The following is a 22,619-nucleotide window of genomic DNA, read 5'->3' on the forward strand; positions in this document are numbered from 1 at the left end:
CATACTCAACAAATCGGCGTATCTCTACAGAACATATGGATCATAGAGACCATTCACTGCAAAATGATCATTTTGCTCAAATTGTATGCAGTGATTATCTGTGCTTGAAAATAAACAGAAGAGGGGATGTACATGCATTGAAAAATAGATCAACTATCTTTTTAGTACATGGACAAGAAGGGAAAGAGAGGAAATAAAAGCAAGGGAAAGTCCTCTCTTTCCCAAATTACAAAATTACTGATTGGACTGCAATTACAAATGCCATTCACTTTCCCTCCTGAATGTTAGTTTAAAAAATAGGGTTTGAAATTATTTCAGGCAATAGCTCGAGTATATTAATTTCTGCTTTGAAAAACAAGGTCAGAGAAGCAAGCATACTCCCTGCTCTTTTGCAAAACATATCCTTCAGCAGGATCCAGTCTTAACTAACATATCCGAGCGTGTTAGTAGAAGTAGTAACACCATACGAACACTGTTCCCTCCGTGGCTTAAATCAGAAAGAATCTCAGTTCTGGCACTAAAACCTAGGAGGAAAGCTTTGTTTCCCTTCCACCAAGGTTTAGGCAACAGAGGACTGCCTGGTGAAAGGCTCGAGATTTTGTTTGTTCTAAACACTTGGGTAAAAGAATATGACAAAACCAGTGGTTTTCAGTGATTCCAGTGCCAGGTAAAAGGAACAAAGAGGACCAAAGTCAGATGTAGCCTGGTCTGAGGCTCTATCTGGTGCTCTAAAACCCTCTGCTCCAAGTGCAAAAGGCTAATCGAGCTGCTCCAGGCAACAGCAGTGCTTATCTGAGTTAATTTATTTTGTGGTGTATTATTGCCGACAGCACCTCAGATACCGGGGAAAGTGCTAGAAAACCTTTCGTTTCTGTGAAAGGACATTTTGTCTTATGCAAAGGGCAGCATCTGCAATTTGCTGAGGCTCTGTGCTGTGTAGAAGGAGCACATATCAGAGTCTCCACCCTCTTCTGGAGAGGGTGTCTAAGGTTTGTTTGGTCCTGGTGAGCATTTTTATTTTAGGGCCATTAACCCTTGAGGAGAGAATCTCACAGTGTACCGTATCAGGCAGCTCTTGAGTAAGCATATTCATCACCTTTCCACCTCTCTCCCCCTCTCCTGATCCCTCTATCATGGATATATTCCTATATATTGTAGCAGCCTATGATGCTCCATGTATAGTTCAAAAGAGCAAATAGAGGCCCTGAATTCAAATGGTGATCTGAGGTAAGGGTAAAATGAGGATTTCAATTGAGTTTGTTGATTGAGCTAATCTGATTGAGGAAAACATCTTCCTGCTTGCTGCGGGTCAAGAAAGGTCTGCATGATGCAATTTGGCTCTAGCTTGCCAAGGCAATACTTACAGTTGATCCTGGACTGTCATCAGAAATAGTCATACAGATTGGACAGCCTCTCTGTATACCAGAGTTGCTTTACACTAACAGTTGTTTCATATTAGCGATGGTTTCTAAATTGATTTAGTTAAGTTGATGCAAGAAGTTCCATGAATAGCCTTTCTCTTTTTAAAAAATAAAAGGCTTAAAATACGCCATTTTAAATTAGTCAAATGAGACAGGAACTTTCAGTTAAACTAAAACAACCCATAAGTCTACGCCTGTCTTATCTCATATTTGATCAAAGAAAACACTTGAATCCACAACTAACTTTTTCCTGATATCTAGGTGTCATCAAACTGTATTGTTCTTGACCCTCCTCTTCTCCCCTACAGAGTGCAAACTTCATTAGGATAACTAAATGAGAAGATACTATTCCAGTTAACTGAGCATAAACCAGTAACTCACAAGAAAAATATTTTCTCCACTGTATCTGTTCAGTTCTTGGATATCAAAATTAGAGCTTTCTATTAAGGCAGGCAGAGGGACACAGTCCTTTTACCTATGACATGTGATCTCCAGCAAGTTTGGGAGATCTTTTCTTCAGAAACAGATACTAATACTCTTATACTTTGAGTTTGTATGAATCACTTTCATACCTGTTCCATACCTATTGGAACTCTGTTAACAACCCAGACCCTCCAAAATACACTTGAATTCTGTATTTAAGTAAATGTATAAAGTGTTTAATTTTTTATTATGTACCTACCGAAGGCAAGAGCTCAGATATTAGCTATTGGTAAAAGATATGGATATTTTCAAATATCAAGTGAACATTTGCCAGTATTATTTCTTGCCTTCATCCCCTCATCCTCAAATTTCTACTCTTATCCACATCTGAGCCCTACTGGACAAATGGAAAGCCATAAAACAAATACAGGAAAAATTTCTTAAATATGCACTCTCTTTATATATAATGATGGAAGTATTGTTTTCCAGAAAGAGCAAAAAGAAAGTTAGTAAAATCTAAATTGTTCAATCTGTAAACGATATGTTTATCCTGTCTTCTTGAAAGCTACTACTTACCAATGCCAGTTCTCATCATTTAGAAGCCATTTGGAAATAGCTGTTTTAATTTATCAATTAAAATCTCTTCCAGCAACTTTGCAGTACGTCCAGAAACTTGTCTTCAGGAAGCCAGTCTTGACACAGAGAACTACGAAGGAAGAGGCTGGAAACGGTCTCTGTACCTGCCATGGCCAAATAGTGACAGCTCAGCCTCGATGAAAAGAGCAGAATTGTGTGCTGGGCAGGATGACCAGTGGCTGTGGTCCACAGGGGACTGTCAATTCTGCATTAGAGATGGCCACGATAGTATGCTCTGTCCCATAAAGGCTGGTTTATTCTCACTCAGTTCAGAGACATGAGAGCTTATTAGGGATATGCTGCAGTCAAGGTATAAAAACACCCTGAAGGAGGTTGATTTACTTTAGTAAGAAAAAATAATCTTGTGCTATCCTAAATTAAAGTTTATGGTTTAATCACCACTTGATCCTAGGGCTTTGCTTGTTCAGAAGAACAAACTATATAATCAGTTAGTCCTTTGACACTGTTATTAGCAGTTCTCAGAAATCTGACTTTTTGAAGAAGCAATGCTAAGGAGATGGATACGTTACTAACCCAGAGAACTCTGTGCCTCATAAGCTGGGGGTGAACATCTGAGCTAAAAGGACATGGTGCTGGCTGTCACAATCAACAGCAGATTAAGGGCTGGTATCAGGAAAGCACTTTGGTCCACCCCCAGCTTCCAGCTTGGTCGGCAGCTACTCAGTGTATTTGGGTGCAGTCAGCCATTGTACACGTTCATCATTATTAGCAAGGTGGTCGCACTCAGACACTTAACCTTATTAAGGTCAGGAGAAGAGGAATAGCAGCCTTCCCTCTCGCTTGCCACTATGGGTAGGAAATGTGGGGACAATCCAGTTGCGCAATTGCTGTTGCTACGTTCAGGGCTGGCCTGAGAGGTTTCATGCTGGTCTCACACGACTGGTTTCTAGTGAAGCCCACAAAAGCTCATGCCTTGCAGGCACATGCAGTACTGGAAATGCACAGAGGCAAGGACATGACCTCCCAGAGCTGTCTGAGGCCATTATCCTTATTTTTGATCTGTGAGACAGCTGGATCTGATGCAATAGGCCCTTGAGTAAGAGAAAAGCTTTTCACCACTGATAAAGTGGTTGAGGACCTAGCTTCAAAGAAGGACCACAAAAAGACACAAGTATTCAGCTACGACTTAGAGCCCTGTCCATGACCTTGTGTGGCACAGTCTCAGGCACTGGAAAGTAGACAAGGGGGAGCAAAACTCATCCAGGGTTATCTGAGCTGCATGGGGAATATCTGATCCTGGGCATTTTACAGAGGAAGTGAGTGATCCCCACACCCAACCAGAGACTTCTTGCCAGTGGGTTGGTACCTCTGCTTACTGCAAACTTGTTTTAAGAGCGTGGCTGGACTGGCGCCAGAGCACTCAACACCTTGCAGAACTGAGCTCACTCTGTATTAAAAATACCATTCAGCTCTTCAATCATTGCTGGAAACAGCAAGGTGAAATCAGGACGTAGATCAACAGGGATGACACGGCGATAGGACAGGCCTGCCAACAAAGGCTCGCTGGGAGGTTGGACCACACTGGAGCTGGTGGTGCAGCATCTGGGCAGCCCCTCGCAACTGCCCGGGGTGCTGCGTGGCAATGGAGCAGGACAGCAGCGTCAGGTCCCTGCTTGCAGCCCTCAAGGGGCTTGCGCTGTGGTGGGAAGGGAGAAACAACTGAGCTGCATGAGATTTCCATGGCCTTCCAAGGAGAGGACTGGGATTGTAGATTTGTGGTGTCGGTGCTATAAATATTCAGTAAAGACTTTAAAAATCATTGTCAAAGCTGCACCTACTGAACTCACAAGACCGTGATAATGTAGAAAAGCAGCAAACAAGCCAACAGCTCCTTCAAAAGCTCTGGTTTTACCACCTTGTTCATAATCACAGTTACAACTCCGAGCAGCACTTTGAAGCAGTCACTAAAATACAGCCAGTGAATAATGACAGTAAATATCTGCTGTTTAGACCAATGTCCAGCCTCTCTAGTCATCTGGCAGGATTACTCTGATCTCACAAATCCCCACGTTCTCACTGCAGGACAGAAGCTCTGTGGAAGGCAGGCTGCCACATCTCTACCTTTCATATTTAGGACAACCATGCGGTTTTAAAACGCATGGTCAGTTTGATACAGGGTGTCACCGGCTCGCACGGCAAACAGCAGCGGGATACACCTGCTCAGCCATCGCTGCTGAGATGTGCACAGCTGCCCATCAGCCCCATCGGCAACAGCCTCTTTTCTTTTTCAGCCCAATACGGTACTGACCATCGGTGCTCTTGTAAACACTGAAATTTGTGTCAATTGGCCTCATGTATGACAACAGACCATAACTTCTGCCCAGAGCTGGAAGAGATCTGTACAACTTTCCACGGGAGTGTTCGCCTCTGTATCTGAATTGAATATTCGGAGTGTTTGCCTCTCCGTTTCCACCTCTGCCTCAGCACCATTTTGGCCCATTGGCTCCGGGTCACTGAGCGCCTCCTCGCACAAAATGGAGGACACCCGCCTATCACACGTGTGGTGCAGCCTCAGATCACACAGCTTAGTTGAATCTTTTCAATAAAAAAAAATCTTTGAGAAGGAGATAGTGTCTTAAAAGTCAAGCCTTTGTCTCATCGACAGATAACCCAACTATATCAGTCATTTTCACAAAGACAATCGCTGGTTTTCCATCATATCTTATATATAAACATATGGATTTTGTTTTAATGAATGCATACAGACAAAAGAGAGAAAGAGCTTTATGAAAAGATACTGACCTGCTTGATAGCAGAAGCTACTTTTAAATTCACACAGATAAATGTACAAATAAAAGACCCAAACCCCTGGTGATCTTTCTCTCCTAAATATTTATTATCCTCTGCCTAGAAAAAGAATTTCCATCTTCTGTTTCCCTGAATATCTGAATTGAAATCTCCGGCAGTTTTCTAATTCCACATAATTTGTGCACATCACAGCAACACTGATTCCTGATCTCATCTGTTTTCCAGAAAGCTGGCTTTCAAACAGTTAGCTACATCAGGTTTTCTCCATAGCAAATCAATTGTTGATAGCTTTGGCTCAGCTTTTGCATGATGACATGCCTCTCAAAAGAAATCACAAAAAATGGCAAGTAGTTGTTAATAGTAAGCCTCTCAAAAATAAATTACAGTTGCCATACCATGTAGCCCTTTGATTCTGATTTTGTTTATCCTTTATTCTTTCAGTATGTTCTCCAAAGATAGAACGAGACAGACATGCTCCAATTACTCTTCTTTGGTTAGCTGTAATTCCTTGCAAAACTCCTTTGAAGTTGGTACTAATCAATGTGAGGAAGATTGGCAAAGTCCAGTCCAGTTCCAATGTAAGTAAGTTTTCTTTTTTTAAAAAAAGACAAATATAACAGAAAAAAAATAGCAAATATAACAGTACACTCATTACAATAACACAAAACTTCATGCAACCTATGTTGTACGACCAGTCCAGGCCAGTCTTAGCAGGTCCATAAACTTTGACAATGATACATTTGTGCAAGGAAGGAAGCAGCACATAGAAGACAAGGGCCAAGTCTAGAGAAAAGCTGTGCTTTCTGAATTCGCAGTGCATAAAGTCTTCTGTATTTTTCACGAATTTATCCAAATACAGTATTTCCTCTTTTCAGGAAAATCTTTGGGAAGCAAATTTCCTAGGACTTCTGGAACCATGTGCCACTGAAAGGATTAATTGAAATGTTCCCCCTATGTTGTGAAGTTACCTCTGAAGAGAAGCCACCTGCCCCTACGATGAAGCTCAAGCCCTGGTGAATGTTCACCATATGTGATGCCAAGCGTACGGTGAGCAGCAGAGATTAAGACAACTGATTAAAATCAATCCAGTTATTGCAGCTTAATGAGTTACTGCTGATTAGCTTGAGTCCTCACGACTGACAACTTTCATTCCTCAACTAAGGCATTTGCAAAGGTAATATGTTAACTTTTACTTGTTTTCATTACATGTCAATATTTATAAACAAATACAAACACTTTAAACAAATACAACCACTTTGTTTCTCATGAGTAATCCCAGGACTGAGTTGTGAATAAAATGCCCTCCATTTAAAATTTTCAAGTAGCTACCGACAAACACATAATTAGTTGAAGGCCATAAACCTTTACCCAGTGCTGCTAGGCATGCTGGTGGCAAATCGAATCTTTTTGTTCCGATCAGTCCGAGAAAACTCGAGACATTTTTTCCCCTTAGTGATTTTAATGCAAAGATTTTATGAGCCTGTGAATGGAATCACAGGAAGCTTGGGCATTTCTCTCAGTAGCCGTCTCAGTTTTCTTCTTGCTTACTGCAGAGGAGCTGAGTTATCAGCACAACTGAGAGTGTTTTATAGGGGTCAGCCTCTGCCTCCAAAGTCAGCTGCGTGCACCGAAAGTGCCTCTAAACACGCATGCGAAATTGCTGCATGTATGGATTAGAGAGCAAAAGCCAAGGCTAAGCTTGCACTGAAGACATTCACATTAATGCCACACTGTTTGCTTTTCCCGAACAAGATATTACTGTGGCATGGCCCTGCCCTCACAAAGAGAGGAGATGCAGTTCAAGGACTGGCAATAGATACTTTTTTTAAAACATTTTCGCTCTTTTTATTTGTTTTTCCTGATGGTTGCTACAAGCAAAGGAGGTATTCAGAAACGTAACCGCACGATACAAACACGGGCAGCGCACTAAGTTGATGGCATGAAAGGCGTATCTGAGAACACAGAGTTGACAGAATCGGAGTCAGATTTTGTTCGAGTAGTTTTTAAGATACTCTCAGCAATGATATTATCGTTAGGAAACAGTTTTACTTTCCCGTTCTGACTGTGTTTTGGTTCGTGCACGGGTTCCAGGAAAACTACCCGTTTACCAGTACTAGCCTTCTTCTCATCAGCTGGCAGCTCTTGCGGTGAAGTGGAATTCAGTATGGATGAGTGGGCACTGCTTTGGTTCAGCTTCCTCTTCCTCTTTTTTGCCTTACATTGACACGGACAGGGGGTCAGATAGAGATACAGCAGTACTAAAACAATACTGGCTACACAGGCAGCAAGGGTGGTAAAAGCTGTATTAAATGCTTCGTGAGCGTGGGACCTGCTCACTGTGAAATTGCTGACGTTTATTCTAACCTCTATGGTTTCGTTTAAGAGTCTTTTCTTATTTATTGCAATGCAGGAATACAGCCCCGAGTCCTCTAGCTGGGCATCTGTTATTTCCAGGCTGCCGTTACGAAACACCTTAAAGTTGTCGGTCTCCCTGTCTGGCTCCAGCAATCTATTGTCCGGACTAACCCAAACAAAGTGCGTGCCTGCATCGCTGATTCTGCTGTCACAGTGTACAATCAGCCTGTCACCAACCTGGGCGTCGTGAATAAACCCAAAGGCTTGGAAAGAGCTGTTGACGGTGCTTTCGGAGCAATTCAGAGAGTTATCGTGCAGCAAAGGCAGTTTATTGTAACCTCTTGGGTCTGATCGCAACAAACAGGTGTACTCATTTTTGAAGTCCACCACTGAGCCAAAGTGCCTTTGATACCAGAAGATTAGCATGGAATACAGCATACAGTCACAATAAAATGGATTGCCATGAAGATAAATTCCACTAAGATGTTTGGCCGGCACTGAACTCAGGCGCTGAACAGGCATCGACTGGATGTGATTAAAGGAAATGTCCAGCAACACAAGGTCTGTCAGCTTATGTTTTCCAGTGTACAGGTCCAGCGGGAAATGCGAGAGCAAGTTGTAGCTTAAGTACAGTTTCTGCAATTTGTACAATCCTCCGAAGGCTGAAGAGTCTATCTGTGTTATCTGGTTGTTGTACAGCAGGAGAACCTCGAGCGCCCGTAGCTCCTGGAACACAGGGCTGCCCAGCGTCTTCAGGTTGTTGGACGACAAGTCTAGGTACTTCAGATTTGGGGTTGTGGAAAAGCTTCCAGTAATGACGCTGCTAATGCTATTATGATTGATTATTAAAGTGTTCAGTTTCTCAAACAGTGCTGGGACCCATTCAGGCTCCAAAAACCCAATTCTGTTATAACTCAGATCCAGCCTTTTCATACATTTATAAAGATTTCCTGGCACCCGAGAGAGGTTCTTATTGGTGCAGCTTACAATATCACTGGCACAGATGCAGGCTGTCGGACACATCCCTGGGGCACTGCCACACACACTCACTGTGAAGACCAAGAGGCATGCCAGGCCTTTGCAGTTCACCTTAAAAACTCCAAGATGAGTAGGAATTGTCCGCCAGTTTACAGACATTGTCGCTGCCTCTTAGTTGTCTCCCAGTGCTCCTTGCCACAGACTACACCTGCAGTTGGCTTTGCGCTAATCGCTGTGAAAAGAGGGATACAGAGGTACAGCATGTTAACATTTACAATTCATATCCTGCCTGATTTCTTATGCATGCCTTTTGAAAAATACAGGGAATAAATCCCCAATGTTTCATATGGTTAATTATAAAATCTAGGTGTTCTTAGGTGATATAATCTTAACACTGGTTTTAAGTAAACATGAAATTCTGCACTCATGTAAATATTTGTATTACAGATATGATACTTTTTCTCTTCAAAAACAATTCAATTGTTCTTCAGCCTTGGACCAAGCAATGCAATTGCTGACAGTTCATTAAAAAAATGAATCGGAAATGTTCCTCTGTGCAACATGACTGGCAATAGCATCCCCTACCTGTTTCCAAACCAACCCGGGTAGAAAACTCTTGATACAGGAAAGAAAAAGTCTAATTCAAAAATGCTATTTTCTTGTCTAGTGGGGAGCAGTTACAACATGTGTTTCTTCCCAATCAGAAAATGTCACACATTTTCAAGCAAAGAATTTTCTCAGACTGCTTAGCTTTAAATGTCATAAGAACGTCTTTCTTTTTTTTTTTTCTTTTCTTCTTTTTTTTTTTTTTTTTTTTAAATTCAGTAACTGATAGTTCAGGTAGCAACAGCCTATTTTTAAAGTTATTCAAGAGGTCCAATCGGAATATTTTGTATTCTACTACTTCTACCTTTGCCAAAATAACTGTTGGGGAGGAAATTTTCTATGCCCGGTGCCTACCTCAGGCACAAGCACAAGTTTTGGGAACTTTCAGTAAGAATGAGTCAGCCATTTCTCAAAACTTAGTGAAAGAAAAAATATTCTGCTCATACTTAAATAGTAAGAGCAAAACCAGCCATACTCTTTTCTAAGAATATTTTATTGTGACTGTGGTTTGAAGCAGCGACATAATATTTGGCAGGGTATGATTTGTGCCAAGGGATATGCTTTTTACCATCTTCTAAGACAATATACACATACCTAGCAAGGTAAGGAACATTTCTGTTCACTCTTGCTCTCCCTGGATACCTGCTCAGAGTTTGTCAGTAAATTCCCAGGTAAATCCATATGCATTGATTATCCCTACCCTTTCACAGCTCAAATGCCACATTCAGCTCCCGCGTATTAACCTCATACTAATTTCTTCAATCTCACCCACCCATTGGTTCAGCATCTGAGCAGGACAAACCCCACAATGTCTGCTCTGCGCTGCTGATAGCGGCTATGGCCAGGAGCTGGGAGATTGCCTGTGGGCAGCAGGGAAGAGGAGAAAGAAGCAACCTCAGATGGAAAGAAGTAAAATAAAAGGAGAAGTTGTATTCTCTGATGAGTCAAGATGGATGAAGAAAGGATGAGTCCTGAGTACAAAAACAGTGAAATCAAGACCTAAAGGGTGGAAGACAGCGGGGCAAAGAAGCAAGCAAAGAAGGAGAGACAGGGAAAAGGAGAATAAGAGATGCATAGGGAAGGAAGGGCAAAACCAGGGGAGTAGGATGGTAACGGATCATCGTCATTGTTACTAACGAAGCAACTGAGGAGGAGGTAGTTTGAGGATGCAGAAGTCAGTTAAGGCATATGAGACTGGAAAAAATGGGGAGGACGTAAAGGGCAAGAAGAAGGTTAAGCAGAACAGAGGCAAGAGTTTCAGGAGATGAACCGTAGAATACACTTCTCTGGAGAATTTGCATCTGCTACTTAAGAATCTAAGATTATTCGTGCAATTAATATATGTGAAATGCACTAATTTCCACTCCCCCTCAGTTCCTTATTGCCCTCCTCTCTAAGCCTCTGCCAATCTGGCAGGCTGCTGTCTTCTGCTGACAAATCTACTCTTAAGTCAAGTGGTAGAGGACGTGCTACGAATTTAAAGAGCTGAACCTTCTAATTAAAAACTTTTCATTAAAAACTAAACCTTTCATTAAACGAAAAAATTTGAAGACAGTAGGATGGGAGAATTCATCTTTCACAAGAATTTATACATACATTGGCTTTAAACATTTGCATTCCCAAAACCTATATTAACAGAATGACAAGACTGCCAAGTCAAGTGCTCAAAAATTAAAGTGTCAGAATTAAGGTTTTCTGTGCCGTTTTAGATTTTTATGTACAGTCTTTAGTTACACAATTGCTTAATTTGTTTCCCCAAAACCTTTCCTCACACTGTGCTCAGGATCTGCGGAAGAACAGAGAGAATGAAGGGCGATTACTTCAAGAGCTCAGTAAATGCCTGTACCTGAGAACTGGAGCATATCTCAGCTCTGCCACAGAATTCCTGTGAGATCAGGCAAATTATGTGAACTGGTGACTGTCATAAAATAAAGAACATATTACAGTCACCAGCTTGACACTTAGAAGATAAGGAACCTCTGTGTATTAAGTTTGGGAAGGACTGATCTCAAGAAGTGCTGAGACGAGAGTCAAAATGCTGAGACTCTAACTGGCACTTCTGACTGTAAAAGCTTCTCCTTCCTTCCCTGTCAATAAAAGGAATATAGCAACATGATCTTAACTATAGTGATATTGCAGAAAAAAATGAATTGATTAGAACAAAAGCTTAGTATCAAGATTCATAAGGTTTTCTAGACCTTTAAGATCCTGCTGAAGTATCTAACAGCATGGGGTTTTCACTGAGAAGTTAGGAAGCCAGAGGAATACCTAACTTAGTTGACTTTGCCAGCTAGCTAGTCTTTTATGGCAACAATTAAAAGATACAAGTTCTTCTAGAGGGTAAGAGCTATGAAAGCATTATAGAAATGACCATCAGGAAACAATTCTGTACCTCAGTGTGGATTTCTATGGCATGTGGTACATAAGGCACAATGGAAACATACTGGCAGATGAAAAAAGGATTTAATAACTGCTCATTTAATTAGCATATTGCATGAAGCAATATATCTGAAAACTGCATGCCATAAAACCATGTGCGTGATGACTGAATTATAAAGCATTTGCAAAATGGGAGACAAACTGCTGTTGCATAGATTGCCTTTCCCACTAATATTTGAATGTCTGATTTTGCAACCTATGCAACCTGATTTTTAATGCAACTGCACTTGCAAAAAGATGAATGGCATTTTCAAAAATCAGCTCCTATGTTGAATGTAACTGTGATCCTGGAGACACTCCAAATGGGACATACTAGATCAATGCTCAGTTTTGGAAGGGTTACCAAGTTTTACACTAAATAGCCTTGCATGTTTGTTTCCGTCCATACTTACAATTATCTCACCAGATACTCTGAGCTAGTCTGCAACCAAGTCCCAAGGGCAGATCAGCGGCTGGTGTAAATCAGCATAATACCTTTGAGTTCCAAGGAGCAAAACCACTGCAAGGGATGCAAACCGGGTTGTGCATTTTCAAAACTCATTGAAGTTGCCAAATGAGAACTCTTTCAGATGAATTCAGATAACTTGTCTTGCCTGGTGAGGCAAATCCAAATTACGTACGACATAAATGTAACATGGGCCACAGAAAGCTATTTTGAGAGTACCTTGACAAGCAGAAACCTTCCTTGCCATGCCCAATCACAGAGCAGTGGCTACATCCCCAACAGGTTCTTTGCCCTTTTGGAGAGTAGGACTGTTGAGCTGCAACTTGACTTTCAACCTGTGTTCCTCAAAACTTCTGGATAAATTACATAGGATGGTCTGCAAAGCCAAGCACGCTCAACATAAATATTTATAACCTATGTGATCATTTGAACTTCTTCAAACTGACTGCATAAACATTTCTGGGTTAGTAAAATGTATTGCATTCAGTGGCAAGGAAGAACAAAGCCTACAATAAGCCTTATATTAGAAAGTGGCATTTTGTTTCATCTCAATAATGTTACTTCAGGTCTTAGAAATGTCCTACTTTACAAACTTCAACATTATGTATTTTCTCAAGAGAGACATTGCTATTAAATACTATCAGCTAACATGTGCCAACAGGCACTGGCTAAGTACTTCACCATTATTTCTGAATGAGCTGGGTAAATAGTTTTTTTGATTTATAGCAAAGTGAAGGGTATTGTTGGGAGTTTTGTACTTGAATTCTTTTCAAATAAATAATTTCTTTGTAGTGTTGAAGTGTGATATTTTAATTTCACTGCCAAAAACACTACTCCCTGAGATGAATCTTCTGTGCAGTAATGGTGCCCATGCTTCTTACCTGTTTGAGGAAAAAACACAGGACATATCCTCATATAGTAGGGAATATCCTCTGTTGTCAGGAACAGCTCAATCATCTACAACAGATCAACTCCTAGAGATGCTGAGGATTTGGCTCTTGGTTTTGATCTTTTTAGTGTGTGTTTGTTGTTTTTTTTTGGTTTTGTTTTTTTTTGTTGGTTCAGTGGTTGTTTGATTTTTTGGTTGGTTGTTTTTTTTTAAGTAATGAGTATCTAGAGCTGCTTATGGAAAAGGGGAATGCTGGGCAACTGTAAACATCCTCACTCTCAGTTATCCCTGCAAGATCAACTAATGTCCTAAAGACTCATTTCCACTTTCTCTGGGCTCTCTCTCCCGCTAATGCCACACTAATAATCTCTACGCTAGCTTTCTCTTCTTCTGTAAGTACCTTTAGATTTATTGATGTTTCTTCCAAGGCAACCTGTACACCAAGCTCTCTCTCCCAGTTCATTTGAGACTTTGCTTAAAAATCTCTACGTGGCACACCTCTTAATTTAAGCAGTGAATTGGACTGGAGCTCACAAGTCACCTGAATGCTTTGCAGAGACTGCCATTAGTCTTTTCAACGTCAAACAAACTGGTCTGATAAATGCTTTACAGAAGGAATAACATCTTCCTGGACATTGGTGATGCAAATAGTCCCACATCTGGCTGGTACTTTCTCCACAGTGAAAATGCAACTATTTGCACACAACCGCCCTATACTACTGCAGGAACACTGTTGAGCCTCTAGAGAGCTCGAACACTAGAAAATATTAAAGATCTCAGTTCATCCTCCAGAAGGTCCACACCATTATCTCTATCTCCTAGCTCTTTCCCTGTGCCACATCTCCTGTGACTTCTCTGTCCTCCAGTCTTACCAGATCACAAGTCACTCATGCACCTTCCCGTTGACTTCCTATGCCCACATGGTTGCTCTCCCCCTCTTACCAGCCTAAAGATAAGATGAATCAGGGCTGTGTTAGTTAAATATAACAATATATGAAATGAAACAGTGACGGCTCAGGTGTTAACAATGTTTCCTCACAGCCTCCCTTTTTTTTTTTTTTTTTTGACATGGTATTTGTCAAAGCTTTCCTCATGAACTCCAAAGAAAAAGAGACTGTTAGAGTGGAGTTTTATTAATTTATAACAACAATACCGTACAAGTAAAATTATTCATGCTTTTAATCCTAACTTTATGAATCCTGCTTAACTACACGACACAGCCATTAATTACAAACAGACTAGTGGCATCCTACACAATTAATCTTTCAAAATGTTACACTTAACAAGAAAAGCGCAAGCTTCCATTCCCTGTGGTGGGGGTGGGAATGCCACTCAAGGAAATATCCCCATAGTGGCCACCTCACTCCGGTCTCCAGGCTCTACTCCGCTTTCATCACTCCTGGGTGGGAAAGGCACTCTGCATCAAATCTGCCTGACAGCTGTGCTCAGCATTTCTGACTTAGCAGATCTGGATTACCCAACCATTGTAATCCATGGGAGTTAGTGACATGATGGATCGGACAGCAGAGACTGTTGGTGAGTTACATTTGGGTGATGTCTCGATACACTGGACTAAATCCCTGAACCGGGCTAAGCTGTGCTTGATGCAAGACCTAACAACAGTGATGAAAAAAATGGCTTTACATCACCTTTGCAGCAAGCTGATCCTGAGGTCAGTCTGGCAAATGGAGTGGTCTCTCTGGCCAGCACCTGGTCAAACCTCAATAGTACTGAATTAGAGATTCATTTGCCCTAGTAACCTCAGCCAGCTAAAACGATCTCCCACTCATCCCTCACTAAAGATCGAACTTCTCTGAAGACAGATTTTCTTTCTTTTTTTCTTTTTTTTTTGCACCCATGATAACTCATTTGGCTTAAAGAAAACTGAGACACAGATGAGCAACTGGGTGACGTACCACAGAGCCTGAGTTGGACTAATCAATCGTCAGCAGTCTATCTACAGCAATACCAGCTACACGAAGTCAACGCTCTGCAGCTCTTATCCCTCATGGAAAGAGAGCACAAGGAAAACATGCATCAGAGAACCAACAAATGCACCCTTTTAGCCACGTTACTTTGTAAACCAAGCTGCACCCTAGCTTAAACCTTGCAAATGACTTCAGTTGCTAAGGAGATCAGCAAATAATTAAGAATAAATGCACTGATAAGCGGCAGCGCCTGTTACAGTATCAGTAACCAGTCTCCAAGCAATGTCAGATCTTAACGAAACTTTAGTTGCCCAGCGTAGGATCCTCACCGCCTCCAAAAGCTTCTCTGACGAGCTAAACTTCAGAGAAACCCTTTTGCCTACGATGGAGGAGGCTCCTGCCAGCCTCCCGCTGGGGACTGCCCGCTGCAGCCCCCAAACCCGTACCGAGAGTGGGTGGAGGGCAAAGTTTCGGCGAGTTCGGCGGCCGGGCAGGCAAAACCGGCGTCGGTCCGAGGGCACCCACTGGCACCACGTCGTCCCCTCATCTCGTTCACCAACCTCCTCGGCCACCGAGGGGAGGTCTCTGTTCGCATTCCTCGGGCAGGCTCGGGCACAGCCGCTCCACAGAGGAAGGGACCGGGTCTCCTCTGCCCGCTGCCGGGCTGCGCTTGCTGCCGGAGCCGCGGGCTTCGCTCGGGCGGGCTAGGGGCGGACCCTCCCCGAGCCAGCCCGAGCGAAGCCCCCCGGCCCCGGTGGCCCCTCTCAGCCCCAGCTCCTGCCTCTCCGGATCCTTCCCGCCCGCCATAACCCGGCTACCAGGGGGATGTCTGCTCCATCACCCCACTGGGCAGCGTTACCTGGAGCTCCCGCCGGTCGCTTCATATTCGGGGAGCGCGGTGCCGGCCCCGCCGTCTCCGCCAGCCCCGGCCCCGCATGCTCTGCTCCGCTGCCGCCGGCGGGGGAAGTTGGGGGCCGCCGAGAGCTCGGCAGCGGCTCCGCTGCGCTCCCCCGTGGGCACAGGCAGCCCTGGCCCGCTGCCCCCGGGGATGGAGCGGAGGCCCGGAGCCCGGCACCGGCAACGGGTGAGGAGGGAAGGGAGGAGACTCCCGGTCACAGCGGCGCCGGGGTTTTTATCCCCTCCTGCCTCCGCCCTCCCGATCCCCCGCTCCGCGCAGCGCCGGACTCAACGTCGCTTCACCTCGACGCGCTCCCGGGGGCTTCCGCGGCAGCGGGGACGGTGCCGTCGGTGCCCCGGAGGAGGAGCGCACCGCCTGCCTCCGCTCCGCCCCTCGCCTCCCCGAAGGGGACGCGGCCCCGCGGGGGGAAGCGCCCGCCGCTCCGCCCCAGCTCCGGCTCCAGCTCCAGCTCCGGCTCCGGCTCCGCTCCTCACCCCGCCGCTGCCCCCGCCGAGCGAGGGCAAAGCTCTCCCGCCCGGGTGGGCTCAGTTCCGCCGGTGCAAACCAGCCCCGAGCCCGCCCGGCGGCTTCCTCAGCTCCCGGGCTGGGGGCAGGCGGCCCGGCTCTGCAGCCGCCACCCGGGAGGGAGGGTTTTCGGGTGGGACATGCGGTCCCTGTTAAACACATCAGAACTCCCCGTGCGCAGAGGTGGAACCGCAGGGTGTTCATAAGGGGCAGATAAATGTAAAAGGCATTGTGTTCCCTCTGGAAAGCAACCCTCCGGTTAATTAAATGGTCGAAACCCACGGAGGCTCCGTGGTGAACGGGGCTTTGACGAGAACAAAAGAGTCTATCGAATGATACAAGGGGTTATCTAGAATTGATTGCGGTGTACCCGGCTGTGTTGACAGTGGGATCTGTGGGAGAGCTGCTGCAAGTGGGGAAGCGCGACCAGGTCAGGAAGAGGCAAAGCTGCAGCTGAAAACCTAAGACGACCCTTCTCTCTGTTACCCGCTGATTTTAACCTCCCCCAGAGAAGTTTCTCACTACATTTCCACCATAATTTAGTGTACCCTGCACTTAAGAGACTGAAACTGAACAGGGGCTAGTTTAGCAAATAACAGAGATGGGGGATTTATTGTCGTCCAGACATACAGTTTATAGAATAATTCTCAGCAAACGGACTTGTGTATTAAAGCTGCTGTAAATCACACTTTTCTTCCAAGGGCACACAGCGAAGTGCTTTTTAATATCAGGGTTCCTGGCTGCATATAATGCTTGAGAGATCCTCCTTATCCTAAAATTCATGCTACAGGCTAACTAAAATTCTTTAGTATGGTACAAGGTATCTGTTAAAAATGTAATTCAATACAGATTGAAGCCTGGTGAGCCGTGGGTGATGCTGCTATTGATTTCAAAGACTTTTGGAGCACTACCTTGTCATAAAAATACAGCTTTTTATTCATCACTCTTGTGTTGAATTTCTGCATTTCTGTGCAGTTGGATGACACACCAATGAAGTAATTTTAATCTCCAGGTTACTGATTCAACATTGATTGGTTTCAGACCCTCTATTGGAATATTCATTTGTTTAAAGGAGCTGCTTTTCTTCATTTAGACTAAACCATTAAACTTTTCTAGTTGCCTCAATATATCAAAATATTGTGTGAAATTTAAGTGGATCACCTTGCCAATACAGTCTGAGCAAGATGATAACTTTTTTAGTCTCCTTCCCCTGCTATTAAAACTGAAAACATTGAGCCTGAATTCTTCTTAAAGATCTACTTATGGAATGAAAGTTCTGTCTGTAGTAGCATATGGAGCCGCTGTCCATTGTGAGTATTAAACTAAACTGGTTTTAAAATACTAACAGTTTTAATTGCAATCTGCTCAGACCTCGGTAAGTGTGGAGCAGTGGTAGGTGTGAAGTGACAGCACTGCTTGTGCCAAGGTATTTAGATTCTAGCCATGAGCTCTGGACATCGTGATAATTACTTTGGGGAAGGCAAGACTCAGATCATAGTGAAGTGTACTATATTTAAGGTAATAAGAATTTTGTTTTCCAATTTATATTTCTCGTTAAAGTTGACTGGGATTTGCTTTTTATGCTGGAGATCACCAGGCCCAGATGCTCAAGAGATTGATGGCAGTTGTGATGATCCTTGCATGAGCTGCTCAGCTTACAGACAGAGGCCATCTGCCAATAAGCAGACTTTGCAGAGAAATCATGATCAAGGGATGCATTGAACAGTCTGAAAGGAGTTCAGAACCGCAGGATTCTTTTAAGTCTGAAAACAGTTGGTTGTAAGCCCAGCAATTCTTCGTTCCCACTGAATGTTGACAAGTTTGCTCATGGCGTGATACAATCTAATTCATTGTGCTATTTCACAACATAAAGGTGCTTTTGACACTTGTTACACGGTAAATTACAAGGGATATTGTTTTTTAAAATCTAATTTGGATGGGAACAATCAGTAATTAGGTTTCTTCTACCAAATAGCACTGATGCGAAAACAGTACCTATCCAAAATCTTTGTTGATCATACATGGACACAAGCTGTGTGAAGCTGAGAGTACATTAATTAGGATGTGAACTCTTTCTTTTGATAATCTGTACAAATGTAAGGTTTCTGACATCACCAGTAGAGATTTTTATTGCAGAGAATTGCTGATAGCTCTCTCCTTCTTCCAAAACCATCAGGATCCTGCCTGTGTTTCCCTGTCTCTGTACCAAACTATTTATTAGAGTGAAAGCATTTCAGTTCTTGTTTTCATGTCCTGTGCAGTGCCAGACAGACTGAGGGGGCTTGAGAACGTCTTTTAATAATGATATTTCCCCTGTGCTTTTGAAAGCCCCCACAAGTACAGAAATGCCTCTAGTATCTTCAAAAAGAAGGCTTTTTACTAACCAGCAATTTTATTACAGTTATATCATTAAATTGATCATTAAAGGACTTTTTTTCAAAAGTAGAATCCTTATTTGCCTTAGCTTGAGGGAGTTTATAGTCCCTTCATAAGCAAGCACTGTAACTGTGGGGCTAGGGACTAATTAGGAGAGGGATAGTGAAAGAAAGAAAGGAATATTCTCCACCTCTCCTCTGCTCCTGGAATATTGCTCACATAGGAAGAAGGATTTCCAGTCTCCAGTTCAAGGTCTAGTTGTATACATTACAGCCATTAGATAACACGCAGTAGAAAGGGTTAGAAAGCCATCATCCTTTTTGTGATTCCTGTCTCTCAGCCCTGAATTAATTTTGTTTCTGTTCAAGTCCTGCCTGGGAGTCGGGGTACTTCAGTGAGCTGGGAGATGTGGCTACTGTCCCATGTGTTAGGCTGCCCAGGGAGGTGGTTGAGTCTCCATCCCTGGATGTGTTTAAGAATAGAGTGGATGATCTACTTGATGATATGGTTTAATGGGGATTAGGGATGGTTGGACTCGATGATCTCTAAGGTCTTTTCCAACCTAGAAATCTATGAATCTATGAATCTATGAATCTATGTGCACAATGTCTGAACCCCCAGAGGAAGGCAGGGAAGCAAGCTGCACTAGGACTTAAACATTGATTTGTGCGTACCTAGGGGGAGGAGTGTCTCCTCCTCCCCCAGCTGTGTTTTAGAAGAAAGTGATAGCTGACACTGTATTTTGAATGAAGTCTACACCAAACAGCTCAACAACATCAAGTAGACCAAGCCTGTTAGTGGAGAACACTGAGTCCATGGGTCCTGTCTGGGCTTCATGTGAGATATAAGCACAGGCGCTTGGTCCTGTCAGGGCTCTAATGCTTTTCGTATGCCCTGAAGCAGATCATAACTGCTGTCCTGTCTGGGGAGCTCCAAGGTCAAATGGTGCAACGCCTCAGGGGATGAAGAGAAAAAAAGGAAGGTCTGGCAGGGGTGGCAGTGGCAGCGGCAGCCTTGAGTTTTAAAACTCTTGGTGTATGTCAGATGATGAGCAGGACTGTCATCTGAGAGTTGTAATGACTCTTTTAAACTCTGTTTTACAGCCAGTTTGAAGCTGGGCCTTAAGCTCAGCTCTTCTCTTCCACCAGGATACTGTTCACCAGGCTGCTCGGTCTCCAAGGGCTCAGCCTCTTTTCTTTTTTTTTTTTTTTTTCCTACTGAAAAACTCATTTTTACTCCCACGTGGGAATGAATACTATTCATTAGACTAAGGAGAAAGAAAATAAGAGAATGGTTCTTCAGCCCAAAGTGTGGGATGTGGGAGGATTGTACTCACTCCCTACCTGGGCAAGCGGTTCCTTGCTCTCCATCCTTAAACATTCAGAACTGCCTTTTCTTCCTCTCTTGTCACTCAAACCTATTCTATTGCTCCGTATTTTCAGTTTTATAAATCTGAAGGTCTGGAGGGGATGTTCAAAAAGCTGTGGAGTACCACCTGTTTGCCAGTGCCATTTTTCCCTGTTCTGTCCTCAGAACTTCCACCAGCTGGTAAGTGCTATTGAACAGGCAGACAGAGCGGCTAGGTTTAAGTTGAAGTTCTCATTAGGGGTGAGTATATTTCAAGAAAAAAAGCTTTTTACTGCTTATATTTATTGATTTAACCCTGTCTTGTTGCCCTTTCTCCATTCAAATGCCTCTTCAGTACCCAAAATGTCAGTTCCTCTGTTTGGCAGATTTGCTGTCACTTGCAGTCGTCTCTGATCTCTTTGTTATCTCAAGGATTTTGTAAGACTTAAGATGGGAAAAAGACCAGCAGATACATCTTAAGTGTCTCTGCTAATCAAATTGCTTTACTTTAAGGGTCTTCTTGCTGTGTGCTGGTGCCTTCAAGCTTGTGTATAACTTACAGAACAGGCAGTTTATGTCCTGGTTGATTTCTAAAACACCGAAACAGCTTGAATTGAGGTATTCACAATCCACAGGTGTGTTTTGTATGTGCCTTGAAAAGCAAATGAGCATGATGAGGTGCATTCTTAATTCGAGCTAGATTGGCCATTGAAATCTAGAAGTCTAGAAGCAACCGAGGTGTCAGTGGCCTGTGTGTCCTTGTGGATTTTTAGAGTCCTTAAGTCTTAGAGTTTGCAGATCTCAGATAGGCTCAGAGATATTGTTAAGCAGTCTTCAAGTCTTTGGAGCACATTTATATGCAAGGAAGGCATTGTTAAGCACCAAAAGAGAGTTTATTTTTATTTTCTATTCCAAAGGCAGCACTTGAGAAAACGTTACAAATTAACAGAAAGTTATTGGTTCAGCGAATTTAGCCTTTAATAGTAAGAACATTTGGGAAAGTAATTTGTCATGGCCTTGAGCAGTCTCTTTTAAAGCAGTATGATAGCTTTTCTCTGGTAACAGGTAGATGACCTAACCTTTAAAATGCAGTTCTTCATGCAAATAAACCTTGCTGATGGACTTAAAAAGGTGATTTTGAATGCAGTCAGACATTTCTTGAGACAGCATATGTCTCTCATTTAGCCAAAAGAAAAGCGGGAAAACGTTTTAGAACACCAGATTCATTTTGCAGTATAATGGGCTGTAGTGAGTTACTGCAGTAACTCTAAAATAACATCTAAAGAGAGAACATTTTTTATTAAAACTTGAATACTTCCCCATGGCAATATATGAGGCAGTTGTGAATAATCTCTAGATTTGCAATATCGGGCATAAGGAAAGGAAGACGGGTGATTTCACCCTCTTCACTTTAATTGCTCATGAATACAGCAATAGGTCTCTGCACTAGAGTGGCTATGCTTCTCGGGAGGTATAATGCAAACCCATTTTGTGGATATGCAACATTGATAGGAGACTGAGGAGGTTCTGTGATGTGTCTCATATTGAGTGTGTGACTCATTTAATTGTCTCCTACCTCCTGCTCCCCCTCGTACTTTTCATGGAGCTTCTGCACATTTTCTCTCCCACTCCAAGACCCCACATGTTGGATATGGCAGATCAGGAATGGTCAGTCTTGAACATGATCTGGCAGGTGAATGTGCCTGATGCCTGGACTCATAGAGCGGGAGAGAGCACAGGAAGTGTTGCATTGCGTAGAAAAAAGACGAAAAAAATAAAAGCAATTTAAAAAATGTCTGTCTAGAAGATCAGTCCTCACCTGCAGCCTTCCTCTGCATCTCTTTCTCCTCGTGCCTCAGGGTATTAGATGTGGCCCCCCATTCTGTGACCAGCACATGGAACCCCAGAGCATGGTGTCGCAGGATCCTCCAGGCTGGTACGAAGACACTAGGTCTAGTACAGCAGAGCTGAGAGTTTCCTTGGGAGTGGGGGGTGTAGTTACACAGCTGCAAAGGACAGAAAATTTTCTGCATGCGAATTCCTGCAAAAGGTGTTACAGATCTGTAACTCCTCATGATAATGCATTATGGCTGCAAGGCACCAGAAATACTCTTTGGGAGATGTGAACGAATGTTATATTTTCACTTTTCATGAAACAACAATATAACAACAAGTTGAAGCTCCCGGCAATTATTATGACACCTTCCCCCTAGCTGGTGTCCTTTTTAAAGCAGACATTTTACTATTAGCATTTAGCAAGCAGTTGCCAAATAACATAGGAAAACTACATAGGAAAGAAAGAAAATTGTATATTACTTTGGTGAACAACATTTACTTTGAAAGGCTTTTATGATCCATAGTAATCCAGGCTGAAAGTACTCTGACTTTGCTTCAACTAATAACACGGATGAGCACAACCATCCATTATCGTTAGTCACTTTTGAAAAAAAACAAAAAAAGGATACAAGGGAAAAATCTGTTGGGAGCCGGCACTGTGATCCTGGACATGAATGCAGCTTCTCTGCTTATTTCTTTTGGCAATACATGAGCTGGAAATAGAAGGACACATTGCCTATTATTTATA

The 22,619-nt window shown here is 43.1% G+C and overlaps 1 protein-coding gene across 1 annotated transcript; it reads right to left on the reverse strand.

Annotated features, from left to right (window-relative positions):
- Window positions 1-7,175: 7,175 nt before the first annotated feature.
- Window positions 7,176-8,741, reverse strand: AMIGO2 (adhesion molecule with Ig like domain 2). Its single transcript, XM_009990386.2, has one exon. It carries the CDS (start codon window positions 8,739-8,741, stop codon window positions 7,176-7,178), a length of 1,566 nt encoding a protein of 521 aa, XP_009988688.1.
- Between the last annotated feature and the right edge of the window lie 13,878 nt (window positions 8,742-22,619).

The sequence above is a fragment of the Tauraco erythrolophus genome, chromosome 4 (genome assembly GCF_009769465.1).
Source record: "Tauraco erythrolophus isolate bTauEry1 chromosome 4, bTauEry1.pri, whole genome shotgun sequence".
Lineage (NCBI taxonomy): Eukaryota > Metazoa > Chordata > Aves > Musophagiformes > Musophagidae > Tauraco > Tauraco erythrolophus.